Genomic DNA, 18,984 nt, shown 5'->3' with positions numbered 1-18,984 from the left:
GTCAGTCTTTGACTAAAACAAACTAATCAAATTGTGAAATGTGCTTTGAGCAAATGCACATTTCTCAAACAGCTCAATCTGCGAATAGCAATTAATTGGGCATCAAGTGAAATACAACCTTTTTTATACAATATTTTTTTATTGAATGAACATAAAATCAGTAAATTATACTTATAAAATACACATCATTGATTCATTATTTATGTATTTATTATTATGCAGAAAGTTAACCAATTGAGACTGTGGCCTCTTTTGCAAGGGGGTTGTGGGAAGCAATTTAGGAGTATAGTGACCTCAAACATTAAACTTAAAGAGAGTTTGAAATAACGTCCGTAATGTTCTCATCTTGCTATTTAAAAAATACAGTTAACAATTAAAAATTGATTATTTTATTCATTATAAGACTACTGTATACACAATGAAAAATAAAATGTCAATCCAAGTTTTTTTTTTAATCACTGTTTTTTAAACAAAAGAAAAGAAAAAAGAATGCTTCTTAAACGTTTAATATTCTCATAAAATCGGAAGGGGTGAACTATCACTTTTAAAAAACAGGTTTTGCAGACCCGATCAGTACCAGACAGTGCCTTGCCTGTGGAATAAAGGTTATTATTTAAGATGACAACATTTTCAAAAGAAACCATATAGAGAGATCCACTGGGCTAAGTTTTAAAACACTGTTTTGATTGTTTAGATAAGTCAGGGAAAATTAAAGTAGTTGCATCAAATTAGATACATATAAAGAAACCATAATGAGAGCTCATTAGAAACATACAAATCACTGTATTTGCAAGGCTTGCTGCTGTGGCATTTAGAATTGCACTGAACTCCCTTACACACACAGAAGCACTTCTTTGTTTGACAAAAACGAAGCCTTGCACAGCCCCAGAAGCAGCTTCTGCTGCTGTACGACAACGATGTTTGTTTTCTTTGGGTACTTCGTCCAAATTAGGAATAAACTATTAGACAATTTAAATTCAATTTGACTGTAAAGGTGCTCAAGTATTCAAAAGTATTCAGACCCCTGACCAATTCTCTCATATTACTGAATTACAAATGGTACATTGAAATTTCATTCTGTTTGATATTTTATTTTAAAACACTGAAACTCAAAATCAATTATTGTAAGGTGACATTGGTTTTATGTTGGGAAATATTTTTAAGAAAAATAAAAAACTGAAATATCTTGCTTGCATAAGTATTCAACCCCTGTGCTGTGGAAGCTCCCAGTTTACACCGATGAAAGAAATTGCCCTAACGAGGACACAGTTACCTTACCATTGGCCTCCACCTGTGAACCATTAAAGTTGCTGTCACATTTTCTGGATAAAAACCCCACTGTTGAAGGATCATTGGTCAGGCTGTGAATCTGAAGGAAAATGAAGACCAAAGAGCATTCTACAGAAAAAGTAATACAAATGCATAGATTAGGGAAAGGGTACAAAATAATATCCAAGTGTTTGGATATCCCAGTGAGCACAGTTGAATCAATAATCAGGAAGTGGAAGCTGCATCACACCACCCAGGCACTGCCAAAAAAAGGCCGTCCCTCAAAACTCAGCAGTCAAACAAGGAGGAGACTTGTGAGAGAAGCCACAGAGAGGCCAACAATCACTTTGAAGGAGATGCATAGTTCAGTGGCTGGGAGTGGAGTAATGGTGCACCAGGCAACCATTTCAAAAGCTCTGCATAACACTGGCCTGTATGGGAGGGTGGCAAGAAAGAAGCCGTTACTCAAAAAGTACCATCTGAAAGCACGTCTGGAGTTTGCCAGAAAGCATGAGAGTGACCCAGCTGCGATGTTGGAAAAGGTTTTGTGGTCAGATGAGACCAAGATAGAGCTTTTTGGCCAAAACTCAAAGCGCAATGTGTGGCGCAAACCTAACACTGCCCATGCCTCAAGACACACCATCCCTACAGTGAAGTATGGTGGTGGCAGCATCATGCTGTGGGGATGCTTCTCATCAGCAGGGACTGGGCATCTTGTTAAAATTGAAGGAAGAATGGATGGAGCAAAATACAGGGAAATACTGCAAGAGAACCTGCTTCAGTCCACTAAAAAACTGAAGCTTGGGAGGAAATTCACCTTTCAGCAGGACAATGATCCCAAGCACAAGGCCAAATCAACATTGGAGTGGCACAAGAACAAAAAGGTGAATGTCCTACAGTGGCCCAGTCAAAATCCTGATCTCAATCCCATTGAGAATCTGTGGCACTATTTGAAAATTGCGGTCCACAAGCGTCGTCCAACCAACCTGAACAACCTGGAGCAAATCTGCCAAGAAGAATGGGCCAAAATCACTCCGACACTGTGTGCAAAGCTGGTACATACTTACCCCAAAAGACTTAAAGCTGTTATTGCAGCGAAAGGTGGCTCTACCAAATATTAATGTGTGGGGGTTGAATACTTATGCAAGCAAGATATTTCAGTTTTTTATTTTTCTTAAAAATATTTCCCAACATAAAACCAATGTCACCTTACAATAATTGATTTTGAGTTTCAGTGTTTTAAAATAAAATATCAAACAGAACGAAATTTCAATGTACCATTTGTAATTCATATATATATATATATATATATATATATATATATATATATATATATATATATATATATATATACATACTGTATATATATAGCCACCCTGAATTTGTCAAAACTGGTGGGTTTCATTTGTTGTTGTACTGTTGTTGTCTGTAGCAGAAGAGCTGCTGCTAGTGTATTTTGAGAGATGAAGGCGTGTTCAGCACGCAGCAGACTAGATGTACTCGTGTGTGATACTGGATCTCACTTTGACAGCATACAATTTAGATGTCCAGTGAGCCGTCAGAACGTTTTTAAAAAATAAATAAAACTCCCATTCATTTTTAATGCTTTGCTCCATTACAAGGTTCAGTGACTTTCTATTTAAACAATAACTGCTCTCAGACACTCAATCCAATGTTGCTGCGGCCGGGAATGAAGTACGGTGTGCCACAAGGCTCAAGGCACAGCAATGCGATTAACGCGTGTTAAAAAGAAAAATGAACTATTTCAAATAAAAATGTGATTACAAAAAAAATAGAAATCGCCAAAAAAATGTACGCATTAATCGCAGAAGTTAACTGCGATTGACAGCCCTAATATATACACACACACATACATACAGTTGTAGTCAAAAGTTTACATACCCCAATGGAAATGTATAATTTCTAGAAAATTCTCGAAAACAAAGAATTTTAGGAAAAATCTTTTGTAGCAAAAGTTTTGCTTTTGTGGATGAAGAATAAAAGTTACAAGAAATAGATGTCTACAATTATTTATTTCAGCAATTTTTTGGCAAAACTCCAAAAATGCTAATTTAAAAGTATTCACACCCTGACCAGGAAAATTAAATTAATAGCTAGTTGAGGCACCTTTAGCAATAATAACCTCTTTCAAACAATTAGGATATTTGTCAATGAGCTTTCGGCATGATTCTTTAGTGACTTTTTAGCCATTATTCAACACAAAATTGTTCCAGTTCATTCAAATTCCGAGGACTTCTCTTGTGCACAGCCTTCTTCAACTCATACCAAAGATTCTCAATCAGATTTAGATTGGGACTGACGAGGCCATTCCAGAACCTTGATTTTATTCTTCTTTAACCATTCTGAAGTAGATTGTTTGATGTGTGCTTTGGATCATTGTTGTGTTGGAACATCCAGTTGCGCTTTAAACCAAGTTTTGTATTGGAGGGTTTCAGATGATTGGCCAATATCTTTTGGTATTCTATGGAATCCATTTTACCATGTATTGGAACTAAATTTCCTGTGCTATTAGAGGAAAAACAGTCCCATAGAAGGATATTACCACCTCCATGCTTGACAGTATGGTATGGTGTTCTTTTCTTTGTACGCCTCACCAGATTTTCTCCAAAAGGAATGACTATCAGAGTGACCAAATAGCTTGATCTATGTATCATCACTCCACAAAACCTTTAACCAGAACTCCTATCCATCATTCAAATGCTGTTTTGCAAACTTTAAGTGATTGTTCTTGTGATGTTTTCCTAAAAGAGGCTTTTTCCTTGGCCTGCGACCATTGAGACCTTCACCATGCAATACTTGACCTATGGTTGAAATGGAAACCCCAGTCCCACTTGTAGCCAATCTGAAAATCTTTGGTAGTCAATCTCGGGTTGTTATTAACTTTCCTCACAATTCTTCTACTTGTTCTTGGTGAAAGAACCTTCTTTCTTCCAGACCGAGGGAGCGTTGTGAAAGTACCATGAGTCTTGTACTTCTTGACAATAGAAACAATAGTTGAAATTGGGATACTCAGATGCTTGGAAATCTTCTTGTATCCTTCTCCAGCTTTATGACAATACATTTTCTGCCTCAGGTCTTCAGATAGCTCTTTACTTTTTCCCCATATTGACTTATTGGTAATGACAGCAATCATCCTATGCCTAACCCTTTTATACTCTCTAAAAATGTTCACCTACAACCCAGCATTTTCTAGACTTTTCCATAATTAGGTTCTAAATTATCATTTTGAAAATTCTAGCACCTTGTAGACAATACTATCATAGCATCATGGGGTATGAATACTTTTGAATTAGCATTTTGCAAAAAGAAAAAAAGCTGAAATAAATCATTGTAGACATCTATTTCTTGTAACTTTTTCCCTCATCCACAAAAGCAAAACTTTTGCTACAAAAGATTTTTCCTAAAATTCTTTGTTTTTCAACAAACTTGTAGAAATTATAAATTTCCATTGAGGTATGTACACTTTTGACTACAACTGTAATTATACAGTCACCTCCAAAATTATTGGCACCCTTGATAAAGATGAGCAAAAAAGACTGTATAAAATAAATAATACCAGTACTGAGCTATATTGTAATTTTCCAACATGTGGAATATATTTGACTTTATTCAATGGAATCAACCAAAATTACACATTTCTCAAATTATAAATTTATTTCCAAAAAAAATGAAGTATCACAATTATTGGCACCCTTGTTTTTAGTACTTTGTGCACCCTCCACTATATATTGTGACAAACCTCAGGGCAAGGTACTGAAGGGTAGATATGTGAGGGCAGAGATTTTGTTAAGACAAAATGGAGGTCCCAATAGGACTACAGTTCACAAAATAGTCGCCCACCACAAACTACACTACCCAGGATCCTTATCATGGAATTAAGGTATGTCAGCACACCTGCAGGTGATCAAGGGTGATGACCAGCCCTATGAAAGGAGCAGCACCACAGTGAGAGGGGAGTAGAAGGAGTTTGGTGCTGTGTTTTGAGAGGTTTTGTCGTATTCTTTTTGATTTCTGGATTGCATTATTGTGTATGACCCTGGGCTGTTTGGATAACCCTGTTGGCTGTTTTGACCCTATTTTGGATGACTACCTGATTGTTTGCGAACTCTGGATTAACATTACAACTCTGATTATTGGACTTCCCCATTGAAAAGAAACACACAGGCAACATCCTGTTTAAAATAAACTTACACTTGTTGTCTCTATTGTGTTGTCCCCGCTCATACTGGTGACCAAAGTACGCAAAGAAGGAACAACTTTGTCACAATATCTATATAATATATATACACACACATATACACATACACAGTATATATATATATATACACACACACACACACACACACACACACACACATATACACATTGTCCAAAGAGCTTTTATATAAACATTTATGTTGCTAACTGCAACACGTAAAAAGCTAGATGTTCTCTTTAGGGTGCAGCAATTTAATGTAATACTACTGATTAATAGATGAAAGCTTTTAGAATTTCAATCTTACAGAATTAATACGTAGATAAAAAAAAAAGGTAATTAGGGACAACCTGGCTAAATCTGAATGCATAGAAGGCTCTGTGCTTCATAGTTGTTGAGGTATGTCATCAATTACAGGCTCCATTTGCATAAAGTTCCCCGAGCTGTGAGTGGATTAACTGTGCTGCATGTGGGCTGTTTCACTGACATACCTTCTGCTGGTGTTCAATTCTCTCCTTTTCTAAGGCTTGAGTCAGATTGGATACATCTTCCATAGCTTTTAGAAGCTGCTCATTTGGGCCCACGTTCTGTAGCAAAAGCTGGCTTTGTCTCTTCAATTTCTTTTTCTCCACAAGCATCTTCAAATAAACAAATGAAAATAAAAACGTGAGAGTTTAGTTTTCAGGTACAACCACACCAAAATCTAAATTGTCCCCCCAAGAGCTGATGTAGGGTCACTTTACATGAAACACAACAAAAAGATGGACTATTCGGAACTCCACAACCTGCAATAAACAGATTTACATTTCTCTCTAAAGAAATTATATTGTGATGCGATAGGAACCCGGAAGGCTCCATTGAGAAGTCATTAGCAAAACTTTCCTTCCTAAAATTCTTGAACTGTGACCGAAACAACTTGTTCCATCAAACAGCTCCCTTCTCATGAATTCCACCAAAACTATGTGGAGATTCAATGTTTTCCAATGGGCCATTTTACCCTAAGGGAGAGATGTTGTTTTCACATGTCACATCTGCAGGGGCTCTAGATGGCGGTCAAACCGTCTAATTTTGCATTCCCTCTCTTGAATTTAGTCGGTGGTTTGCGGTACTGATTGTATTGTGCACATATTTAGAGTTGAACTCCACTGCACTGCAAAATCAGTTTCTAGTAGGATTGGACAGTAGAAGTGTGCCAATATATTTAAAATGCTGCATAGTTAACCAGGAGTGCAGAATTCAGGTAAGAGACATATAATTTGGGACTGCAGACGAGTGCACTATGGGCTACGAGAGCAGGACCCCTGGTATACAACATGTCAGTCCTGATGTAGAAACAGATCTGATTTCTAAAAATCCTCCCTAAACTGAGCCCACATTAGCTCTGGGGGAACAGTGCATTAAAATCTGCCGTCCTTGCTATGGAAGCACCGTATCAGCCCTCTATCAAAGCGAGTCAGATCCGTTGTTAAAACTGATTTGTAACTGGGAAATGCAGCTTTATAGATTGCAGAATAAGAATCATTTGTGTAACACATGTATATGCAACATAGAATAGATGTTTAAATTGTATGGTCATGGTCTTAGTACTACGGGGGCTCCCGAGTGGCGCATCCAGTAAAGGCGCTCCGCGTGGAGTGCAGAATGCGCTCTATAGCCTGGACGTCGCCGGTTCGAGTCCAGGCTATTCCACAGCAGACCGTGGACGGGAGCTCCCAGGGGGCAGTGCACAATTGGCAGAGCGTCGCCTGGGGGGAGGGAGGGTTAGGTCGGCCAGGGTGTCCTCGGCTCACCGCGCACCAGTGAACCCTGTAGTCTGGCCGGGCGACTGCGGGCTTGCCTGTAAGCTGCCCGAGAGCTGCGTTGTCCTCCGACGCTGTAGCTCTTGGGTGGCTGCATGGTGAGTCCGCAGTGTGAAAAAAAGCGTCCGGCTGACGACACATGCTTCAGAGGACAGAGTGTGTTCGTCTTCACCCTCCCGAATCAGTGCAGGGGTGGTAGCGGTGAGCTGAGCATAAAAATAATTGGCCATTCTAAATTGGGAGAAAATAATAAAAATTGGCAACGATTAAATTTATATATAAAAAAAAAAAAAAAGGTCAGTACTACAAGGCCAGGTGAAGGGCTGTATTGTACAGAGTGAGTCATAATTTGTGCAACATTTATAATGTTTTGTTGATGTTTTGTTGATGTTCGTTGTGTAAGTGCTTTGGCAAAACTTACCGGATTCTGCCTATTCAACGCCTCGGGGGCTTAGAGTTGATGTTAAAGCTGCATCCACACTGGACGCAAGTGATGCGAGCGAGCGAAGTCGCCGAATGTCAATCCACATCGATCCAAAAGACTGACCTCCGGCAACTCCGGCAACTCCGTTATAAAATAAAGGTTGGACTTGTAAAATCTATAGCTCAGAGCTATTGAACATCCCTATATATCCAACCATTTTATTGTTATCATATATTAGTAGTAACTGTACAGTTGTACTCGTAGTTTTATTATTTTTTTCTTTGTGGTACCAGTAATAGTATTAGTCTGATTTGAATCCTGGTACATCTCCAGCTGTCAGCAGGCTGCTGGAAAATAGTAGTATAGTTGAACTGATATTTTCAACAAAATTATTTTATTGTTATACATTTATATATACAACTTACTGCAATCTCAATTGTGTTTCTTTACAAATTCCTTCTGTGATCCTTTTTATTAACTTCTTTAAGTATTTTAAAGTGCAACATTATTATTATTATTATTATTATTATTATTATTATTATTATTATTAATCATACATAATCATTATCTTTATTATTATTATTATTATTATCCGTGTCATTATGCGCAAGTCACCACTTATCTTGTATTACTACCGATGCTGTTCTGCAAATCTATTTTTCTACTTTATCGTAAACGGTATAGAAGACTGTGACGCATTAGATCATGGGTGAGTGTTTGAGCCATCTCTGACTTAATTTACTTATGAATAATTATACACAGAACAAGGTCATGTGCCATGACAAGATGCAAGACTTTTATTTAGTTTTTCCTTTTAAAACAGTCCGATGAACAGATATGGCTCATAATCAAGCTATGAGCTTGGTAATGTCACATAGAATACAAACGTGTTGCTTGGTGACTCTCTTTATGCATATGTTCACTTTATGCGTATGTAAAGACTTCTTGTCATAGATTTGTGGCACAGAACAATTTAGTGAATAAAACGTTATTTATCATAAAAGCAAACAAACAAACCAAATAAAACCCATAGCTTAAAATTAGGTCACATGTTCAAGTTGTGTGACCGCAGAACCTTTTTTGTGTCATTTTTAAAAGTCAGCAAAAGTGCACATTTTTCATTTAAGCTGGATATATAGACTGCATGTATGGCCTGGTTTATTTTTGCTTATTAATAAACCTATTTTCATGCAACTTGCATAAATCGGAAAGAAAATGTCTCGGTGCTGCTAAATGCACCACCTGCAAGCCACGACTACAGGTACTACATAAAATGATGAACTTGTTTTCAGGCATGACATGTTTTGAGGCGTGTGTTTGGCGTGTTTCAAGGGTGTTAACCTTGCTCGCGTCGCTCGCTGCTGGTGTGGATACTCCCATTTGACTGCAGTGACTTCTAAATTATTCACTCGCGTCCAGTGTGGATGCAGCTTAACGCAAAAGTGGAGGAGGGGTGTTGACTCAAGACAGGGGCGAAATAACAAGCAATATTACTGTAATATTTTTGACATTAGCTAGACAGATTTAGAATTAGGCGGAATTAGAATTAAACGGTGGTGGACGCAAGTCCACTGTAATGTCATTCTACGTTTAGAATTAGGCATGTTTTAAATTCAAAAGGTAAAGCACAGCACACAGTTATGCCAAAGAATCAAGAAGTGCAGTTAATATTTATTAACACATTTATGAACTGCCACGGCAGTCATTTTGACGGTTTTTACTTTTAAAATTTAAATTACTCTGCGTGTGTGAAAGATACATGGTTGTCCGTTCTTGGCTTTTCCTAAATACAGGTATTAAATACCCTGATGGCGTTTGAAAGGCAGGATCGCAAAAAAATAAAAAGGTTATAATCCTCTCTAACTTTGACTGTCTTTTACAATACATGTTTTTATTTTGAATATAACCTAGAATATTCTATTTTATTTTTATATACAAGCCTGTTATTACTACTGGACTTGTTGGTCTACTGGACTTGGCAGCCATCAATTCCTTCATTTTGTACAAGGAATGCACCAGGGAAAATATCAGTAGGAGAGATTTCATCTTGAAGTTAGCCACAGCGCTTTGGCAGAAACATTTCAATCAGAAAACTGCAAAGCTGCAGGCTGCAGCAGCTCAACCTGGATTCAGTGCTGCACCGAGTGACACACGCAAGAGAAAATATACTTTCACTTTAAATTAAAAACGACTTTCGTTTTTACAGTTTTGTATGTACCTGTTAACACCTGTTTACACACTAGCTTCTTTTGAAACGTTTATTTTATTCAAATTTTTCATTTTTTGAAGTAGTGCTTTATATGTGGTAGGTTAGAAAATAACCCCTTTTATTTTTAATTGTTAATTTAAATACAGTGTTTTGGCTGTGCAGATGTTTGATATGATGTGCTTGAATAAAACTTTTGAGTTGTATCTGATAGTTTGTCTTTCACTTTAATATTGATGTTGTTTAAAATGTAATCATCATAATGACTGCTGGCGGAGGTTTTAGGTATGAGTATAACCATAAACACACATTAACCTTTAAAGCTGAAGTCTATTGTTAAAAAAAAAAAAAAAAAAAAAGGACTGTAGCTTAACAGGAAAGCGTCAATAATCGGCCTCAGAGTCTGTATTGTTGGATCCAAAATGAAGAACGCTGACAATTTATTCAATCAATACACAGAGCAACTACTGTACTGCACAGCTTCTTCTACTCACTTGAAGCGCGAGATTTGAAATATCAAGTATTATTTGCGCATGGTTATTTATTTATTTATTTATTTATTTGTGCATGGTTTGAATGCGCAAAAAAGTAAAAGTGGGTGTGGGGCGATAGTTCAAACATGGGTGTTGACTCGGCAGAATCTGGTAATTTTAATTTTGTCATGCCATAAAGCCTTTTTTAAATCTGAATTTGATAAAAAATTAAAAAAAGTCTTGCCAAGAATGGTATATGGAAGAATACGTGTGTGTGTATATATATATATATATATATATATATATATATATATATATATATATATATATATACAGTATATATACACACTGACCATCAAAAGAAACTTATCACTTATATTTGGATAAAATTCACTAGATGTGATCGAAAAATGACAAACTCTGTTTTAGAGCAGCTGCAGCGACTTTTTATTGTGCTGATTAACAACTGACATCACAAAGATGCTGCAAAATGGTCTGTCATTCTTGTGCAGGTGTTGTGACTCTTGGTCTTCCAGTTCGTGGCCTGTCATTGACAGAGTGTGTCTGGTTAAACCGTCTCGCCAGGTTTGAAACTGCTGGCTGTGAGCACCTAAGGTGGCGAGCCACAGTACGCTGCCCTAGTCCAGCCTCCAACATGCCGATTACATGAAAGCGCTGCTCTCTTGACAGATGTGGCATATTGTTTTGTTTCTGTGATTTTCTTTATTGCTTTTATTCAAGTTTGCAATTCAACAGCTGAAATCACTCCATATCCAGTGTCCAATCAACTGTCTCACTAAATTTGGTGATTAAGCGCATATGCTTCAGTCATAGTCACTCAAACGTGGTCATGGTCAAGGATGAATGATCGCGTGATTAAAAAGAAAACAAAAACATTTTGTCAATGTCCATCATTTAGATACCTTTTTATTTTTTTTAAATAACTTTTAATTATAATAGTGATGTTTCTTTTGATGCTCATATATATATATATATATATATATATATATATATATATATATATAAATAAATAAATATTCTTGAAAATTGAAAGATTGAAGAATTAGTAAACAAGGGAAAATGTGATTCATGCATTTTAAAATGACATTTTTTCTGGACTTTACATTATACAAAGTTTGTACATTGCGGTAAAATGAAGGTCAACAGGCAGGGAACAACTACTTGGTTCCTTTTCAGCTGCTTCAATGATGGAAAGTGACAAAGCCATACCTTGTGCGCAAAGGATTCTGCCTCTTTCCGGAGATCTTTTTCAAGCTCAAACTCAGCTTGCAGTTCTTCATATTCATCGGCTGCCAGCATTGAAACTAAAAAAAAGGGGAGCTTTGAGCAATTCAGGGTTCTGTAGCTGCATTGAGTAGGTGTAGCGTGTGTCCCTCAATGATGTTAACCCTCCTATTATGTTCAGAATATAGGTAAACCTGTTATGTTTTGATTTATTATAATTTTACCATTAACCTTCAGTGTGTGGCATTGAGCTTCTAGCAACAGTTTTCTAAAGGAGATCATTCAAGCAGATGGTTTCTTCAACCTTTCTACCTATATGTCTTGAATAATGTATGGATAATAACAGGCCTTGGAGGTATAGAAAACAGCTTGTGAATAAGAGATACTTTACATTTTACAACATAATGTATTTCTGAGATCGTTTGAAGACACAGTGAAAATAATATTTATGTTCAACACAACTAATGCACATTTCAGTTTAATTTTTTGATAAAGGTTCACAGGACTCACAAAACTTGTTTAGAAAAACCTTTGTGAAGATTTTTTTTTTTCAAAATGTTTAACAATGAAATGAATTTATCTTGTATTTTATTTCCGCTCATTTTCACCAATTGGAAGCGCACTGAAATTGAACAATACAAGACCATTCAAACCAACCTCTATTGTATTTGTTTAGGAGCTTCTTCTGTTGAAACATCTCTGCTGCCAAAATAATGTTTTCCTGTTTTTCTTTATTCAGCTGAAAAAGAAAGAAAATGTCAAAACACTATTCAAAATGTTCAGTCCCTGCAAGATGTTGTGACTTTGAGGTATTACATAGGTAGACAAAGCTATACACTGATATCTTTATTCCTCTTTTGTATAATGTAATGAATACGTGTCTACATGTATAATAGGTGGAGGTATGGATGGAGCCGACAATCTTGCGATTTGCAAGCAAATGACTTGAACACTGGATCAACAGTCATTGAATGACTAGCTTATATCCAGATTATATCCTCCAACAGCCTTAGCTGCCTATAGAATGCATTTAGTAGTTTACTGCACACTGTACTGGGTGTCGAATCACAATACACACTTTCTTGCAATGAACTCACTGGGGTCTGTTGTAAGTTCTCAATAAAGTAATTTGGGCAACAAAAATAATTCCTTAAATCTTACATGTATTTATGCATTGAAAAAACATGAATTACATATGAAATTTAAATTGAATAAATAAAGAATACACGTAGCAATTCTGCTGCAAAGCTTGAGTTTGAATGTAAATCACACTTCTTGTACTTCATTAGCTCCCGGCATCACAATGGTCAATTGTGAATATACTGCATGCGGTAGCTAGATAACAGATCCTAGAAATGCTGAGATTTGTCTGGGAATTGCAAGAAATACGTGACCAGTAAGTCCAGGATTTCAATTTTAAATAAAAGGTACGGTTGAATCCACTCACTTGCAATCCACTAAAGCAAAATCAGCAACAATAAAAAATATGTATTCATGTGCATTCATGTGTTTAATGTGACTGCAAACCACGGCTGTCATTTAACAAACCGTGAATTCCCCTATTGACTATCATGACAATGTAGATTCAATTGCATTGCTGCAGTGGAGCTGTTAGCATTCTTTGGACTCACCTGGTCTGTTACTTCTTCAAGTCTTCCTTTCAAAATCTCCATATCATTGGCAAGGAATTTCTTTTCCTCCAGTCCAGCAACAAGTTTATCACGAAGGTCTGTGTGGGCATTTGAAATTAGGAAGGACAAGCATTTTTATTAAATTACTGTAGCTAATGTTCTTATTTACAGGTTTTAAAAATATATATTTTTTTGATAATACGAATATATGAAAAGAGGCATAATGACATAGATAACATTTTTCTTCTTGCTTTTTTTAATGTATTTTACTAATTTTGTGTATCCAATTATTTTACAACTGTTTTTCTCCCCAATTTATAATGTCCAATTAATGTTCCCTCACTGTTGCAACTCCCCACAACAGCTTAGGAGAACTGAAGATCTGTGGAAGTCCTCTGATCCCACAACTACCCCACGGGAGCACCAAAGCCAGTGCAATATTTCCTGAATCCCCAGTGAAGATCAGCAACTTGGCACAAACAGGACACAAACCTGCACTCCCCTGACTATGATTCACCCTGCACAGTACACGGCCATGCTTTTATCAGGTGAGCCACTCAGGGACTCAGTCACACAATATTATAAACGCTGAGTAGAAAATCAGGCTATTATAACAAATAATGAGGGTTAAAAGAGGTTTGATTTGTGAATTAAATGCTGAAGGATTGAGCATGTTTGAATTTGTAAAATTCACTTTCTTTTACAGTTCAAGTACAGAGTTCAGACGCACTTGATATTCAAAGGCTGTTCATTTATGACGAGTATTTTTACCACTGTAAATAGGCAGTTGTGTTCACCAACTTATTTGTAGAGCTCAACCCAGGATAACCAAAGACAGGTGACTGACGGAATACGCTAGTGCTGTTAACGGGGCTAAAGAACAGCAGTGTTAATCAACTACATTTGTCTTCTACATTTTACCAAAGAATCTTTGATCCAGTGTTTTTTGTAACCAATAAATCATGTGAATTAATTAAATTATTAATGCTTTTGGTTCCTCTTTTATTTCAACCAAACGTTTCTTATCAAAGTCATGTCGAAATGTAATTAGGTTGTAAAGATTGTAAAGTAGGTTACAGCAGGGGCCTCATTTTAACAGCTTCAATAAAACCATTTTTTAGAAACATCAGAATCTATCAGGATTACTGGCCCGCAGCCTAATGAAAATAAACAAGTGTGAGATAAATCAATTTGTACTTTAGGCAAAAACTACTATCTATAACCAAGCCTATGTAAGGTTAAAAGGAAGTTGGGCCTTGTTGAAGGTGATCCTCACCCTTTATTTGGTGTTGACAGTGAAGAGAGGCACAAATGCTGGCGCCATCGTCACTCTCCACAGCAGAGTCTTCATCGTCAATAGTGATCTCCTCTGTGATGACTTCTTGCCCCAGTTTTGACATGTAGAGCATACTCAACCTTTTCAGAGACTTATTCTCTCTGTTGAGCTGAAGGAAAAGGCAAAATATATATTTTTTAATAATAAAACTTATCTTCAGTTGTCTTGTAGGGTAGGTATAACCTAGAATTTTAGAATGGAAACAATTAAAAAAATTGATCACAGATTATTTTTTTTTACAATGTAATCGTGCCGAATTCTATTTTTGTATATAAAATAAAATCAGCCAATAGAAGATCTGCATTTTCTCTGCGGCACTCCAATCATAAGTGAACGGAGGCGGGACAAACAGTTGAAGGTCTTTCGTAGGTTTGACAATGGGAGTCAAAGACCTACCCCTTGTTATACAGGTGTCCAGAGTGAGCAGTGGCGGGACATAATTGGGAGTTTAACCAATGGGAAAGTCAAAGATATGCCCTGGTTTTATAGCTGTCCAATCATTAGTGAGTAGAGGCGGGACATAAATATGCTAGGGTAGGGTGTAAAAATAGCTGAATTTCACGCGATATTGCTTATTAAGAGAACGTTATTGAGAATTATATTCAGAACTTCAAAGCAATATTTCAAATTGCTTTTTACAAATTAAAAAAAGTCATAAAAATAGATATACTTGCCACTTCCAAAATTGAAATTATGAAAGGTATCCGTGGCTTATCGGTAGCTGCCAATTAAAAAAAGTATACTACAGAAAATGTGATATGGAACAGCACTGGTTACAGCAATCTAGGATGTCTAACGAAGTCAGCACAAAAACACGAGCATTCCCAAAGTCACTTGCGAGCCACTGTAACACTCAAAACTTTTGGATAAACCCAGACTAATGTTCAACTCGATGAGCAGAAGCGTAGGGATCCAATACATCACAGTGAGCAAGTAAGAAAAACCTGCAAGGTTCTTAAATGCTTGATTGATTCTGTTGTTTACCTTGGCAAGCAAGAACTGGCATTCAGGTGGCATGATGAAGGCACCAATTCCTCAAATAGAGATAATTATGTGGAAATACTTTCTCTGATTTCTGACTACGACAGCATGTTAAGCAATCACTTGTCAATAGCCACAGTATTATGAATAAAGGTATAGAAAGCCAAATACGTAGCTGTAATGGTAGATTAAACAACCGATGTTGGAAATGCAGCTCAGCTGTCTTGTGTTTTCAGGTACTAGTATGTGATTGACAGTGGCACAAAAGAACGGTTGTCCTGTGAAAATGTGTTACATTTACTAAAATAAAAATAACTACAGTTGCCAGCAACTTTACGGCTTCCAGGACCAGTACCAGCACCAAACACTTTAGCAAATAGTGCAGAATGGCATTTTTACATAGTAACCATGACTCTATTATGATTTATAATGCAGTTTTACATTTGACCTTTAGGAGAGGTCAAAGGTCACAGGCAATGACATTTTTTGATAGAGCATACTACATGAGTTCCAAAGTAACAATTACCTTATCTGCACTCTATTAGCAACTTCCCTTTAACACCTTTTAAAGACAACCACACTACGATCATATGTGCCATTGGGTTTGTTTCAATCGGACTAGCGGTTTGGAAGAAGATCTTTGTAGTTTGTGATTATGACGTCTGTACCGTGCGATTTTGACATCATGCAGCATGGCCGCCATACCTTGGACTATCCCTCAACAACTATACCAACTTTCAGCACTTGCAATAAGTTGTTTTCGAAAGACGAATTTTACATTTAGGCAGAATGTTTTTTTTTTCAATCCAATATGGCGGTCAAACCATGTGACATACGACATAAGTTCTTTAGCATTTTCCATCTTCCCATAAGCATTTACCAACCTACCGAATCTGGTGAGTTTGAGCAACTCTGGTGGAAAGAAAAATAATAAGAAGAATAATAATCCCACCAATAACAATAGGCTTCCCAGCCTAAGGCCTGGAAGCCTAATTATTAAGTTTAACACGCTTAATGTATAGCCGATTTTTTCATAAGAAATATACACTTCTCATCCTTTAAAATAAATAATAAATCCCTCATCGTGAACAGAATCCTAAAGGCACTGTGAATGACAATTTACTAATGCGACGGTACAATAATAATAATAACAATAATGTAAATAGATGTAATCCTTTCAATTGTATTGAAATGTTTCATAAACATACATACAAGTGTGGGACGCTAATAATAATAATAATAATAATAATAAATACTACTACTAATAATAATAATAATAATGAATACTACTACTACTACTACTACTAATAATAATGAATCTGTGGATTTAAATTTGAATCGGCGCAGTCATTAATTATTAGCTATACTGTTCTATGTTTTTAAGTGTAGTTTCAGATTTCGTAATTTGTAATTACTAAAGACATTCCTTGTTTTGTTACAGTAAGTGTTCCGTACTGGGGGGAAGAGACCTAGGATCACAGTCTGTTTATCATTGTAAGTTGGTGAGTTTTCATAGCTGAATATCTGCATTGTGCAAATATTAATCTGTATTTCAATACTGAAAGAAAAAGGAGTAAACGGAACAACTGTACTTGCTGTCTGTGTTCATCTTTTTATTGGTAAAAATCGTGTTTTGTTGTGTTGTTTCAGCTAGCGATACAGTTGTGTTATTAACAAGAACATGCCCTATCTAGGCCTTGATAACATAGAACTTCTCTAAATGCCAGACAATCAGGTTGTTTACTGATCCTGAGATGAAGCGCTTATAACTAATCAGTACTTTTATATGCCTTCATCTGGGAAGCTGTGTAGGGAGAGGGGTTCTCAACTAAATAGATCCGGATGTCGCCCAAGTCGAGGTCGGGGAGTTCATGGCTCCAAAAGCACCAGCGATGTACAAACTCCTAGAATCTGGCACTTATCTGTATATCTTTTCCTGACACTGGAGGTGAGAAGTGTGTTCTGTGGCAAATAATGCATACTGTAGTGTGGAAGATACCGAATTTGCATTAGCAGCCATCGCTGTTTTGACTGCCAGTATGACGCTGGGGTCACGTTGGTGAAAACCCTCAATAGGCTTCCCAGTCTATGGCCTGGAAGCCTAATAATAAAAATGCTTTTAAAAAGACCAAATTCCGATTGGGCTTTTTTTCTTCCTTTTTTTTTTTTTTTTTTTAGATTCTATTGATTTTGTAGTATTACTATGCAGGACAGCCACAATTATAGCATTACCTTTATTAAAAATGTGATTAATCCGTGCACATTTTTAATAAAGCAGTGTGGAGTAGTGGTTAGGGCTCTGGACTCTTGACTGGAGGGTCATGGGTTCAATCCCCGGTGGGGACACTGCTGCTGTACCCTTGAGCAAGGTACTTTACCTAGATTGCTCCAGTAAAAACCCAACTGTATAAATGGGTAATTGTATGTAAAAATAATGTGATATCTTGTAAGTCGCCCTGGATAAGGGCGTCTGCTAAGAAATAAAATTTATTTATTTATTTATTTAATAAAGGTAACCAATTAATCAACTAATTAATCAACCCATAAATTAACTGACATATATATATATATATATATATATATATATATATATATATATATATATATATATATATATATATATATATATATATATATATATATATATATATATATATATATATATATATATATATATATACACACACACACACACACACATACACACACAGTTTCTGAATCTAAAAAAAATATGGCAAAATACTTAGGATTTCAATTAATCCAGAGAACTTAAGGAGAGTCAAATAGCAACAGAGCAGCCTTGTATGTAAGAAGCAATGACACTACTGCTAAAATACAAACATAGATGAACTATCAAAAGGGATTTAAGAGATGCACTAAATTAGTTTGCTTTTAAAATAAATTAGCTATGGAAAACGTGTCAATTTGTGGAAAATTAATGGAATTTTAAGTTGGAATAATCATTTTAAAAGAGACACTGTTCAAAACATCCCCCCTTCCCTTGGCGCAGTTCAAAGACAAATCTAAACTTAATAGAATGTTGACAGCCAATATGGGTTGTAATGTATCATAATGAAACGGCTTAGAAAATTCCTCCACAAAGTAAATGAATGAATGTTAATGTAACACTTGACGATGCATTTTCTGCTTCATTGGAAGCCTCAGATACAAAACATATCAAGATAATCATAATATAAACCCCATATATTATTACTGAAATCTGGTCTTCCAAATTGCAGCAATTTATTTTCTGATGAGGCTTCCAAGAATGCATTTCATATGCAATCAACAATACATAATACAGAGATAAAAAAAAACACTCTGATAATAATGCACTATTGATGAGACAAAATATAGGAAATTACATACTCAGTGAAATCAGCAGCCCACAAGCCATCAACAGC

At 36.2% G+C, this 18,984-nt stretch overlaps 1 protein-coding gene and 1 long non-coding RNA gene across 2 annotated transcripts in view; one reads left to right on the top strand and one right to left on the bottom strand.

The window, feature by feature from the left end:
• Positions 1-17,566, top strand: part of LOC117418365 (uncharacterized) — a 51,681-nt gene extending 34,115 nt beyond the window's left edge. The window contains exons 13-15 of the long non-coding RNA XR_009330840.1: positions 13,628-13,811; positions 17,022-17,074; positions 17,385-17,566. This is a non-coding gene — a long non-coding RNA (uncharacterized LOC117418365). The remainder of the gene's footprint in view (positions 1-13,627; positions 13,812-17,021; positions 17,075-17,384) is intronic.
• LOC117418107 (shootin-1) overlaps positions 1-18,984 on the bottom strand; it is a 62,426-nt gene that overhangs the window by 18,562 nt on the left and 24,880 nt on the right. The window contains 5 exon segments of the mRNA XM_034030711.3: positions 5,977-6,123; positions 11,618-11,712; positions 12,290-12,371; positions 13,264-13,361; positions 14,540-14,708. Of these exon segments, the coding sequence (XP_033886602.3) occupies positions 5,977-6,123; positions 11,618-11,712; positions 12,290-12,371; positions 13,264-13,361; positions 14,540-14,708 (591 nt within the window).

This window comes from Acipenser ruthenus, chromosome 13 (genome assembly GCF_902713425.1).
Source record: "Acipenser ruthenus chromosome 13, fAciRut3.2 maternal haplotype, whole genome shotgun sequence".
In the NCBI taxonomy this organism is placed as follows: domain Eukaryota; kingdom Metazoa; phylum Chordata; class Actinopteri; order Acipenseriformes; family Acipenseridae; genus Acipenser; species Acipenser ruthenus.
This window is presented reverse-complemented; position numbering and strand designations above follow the sequence as displayed.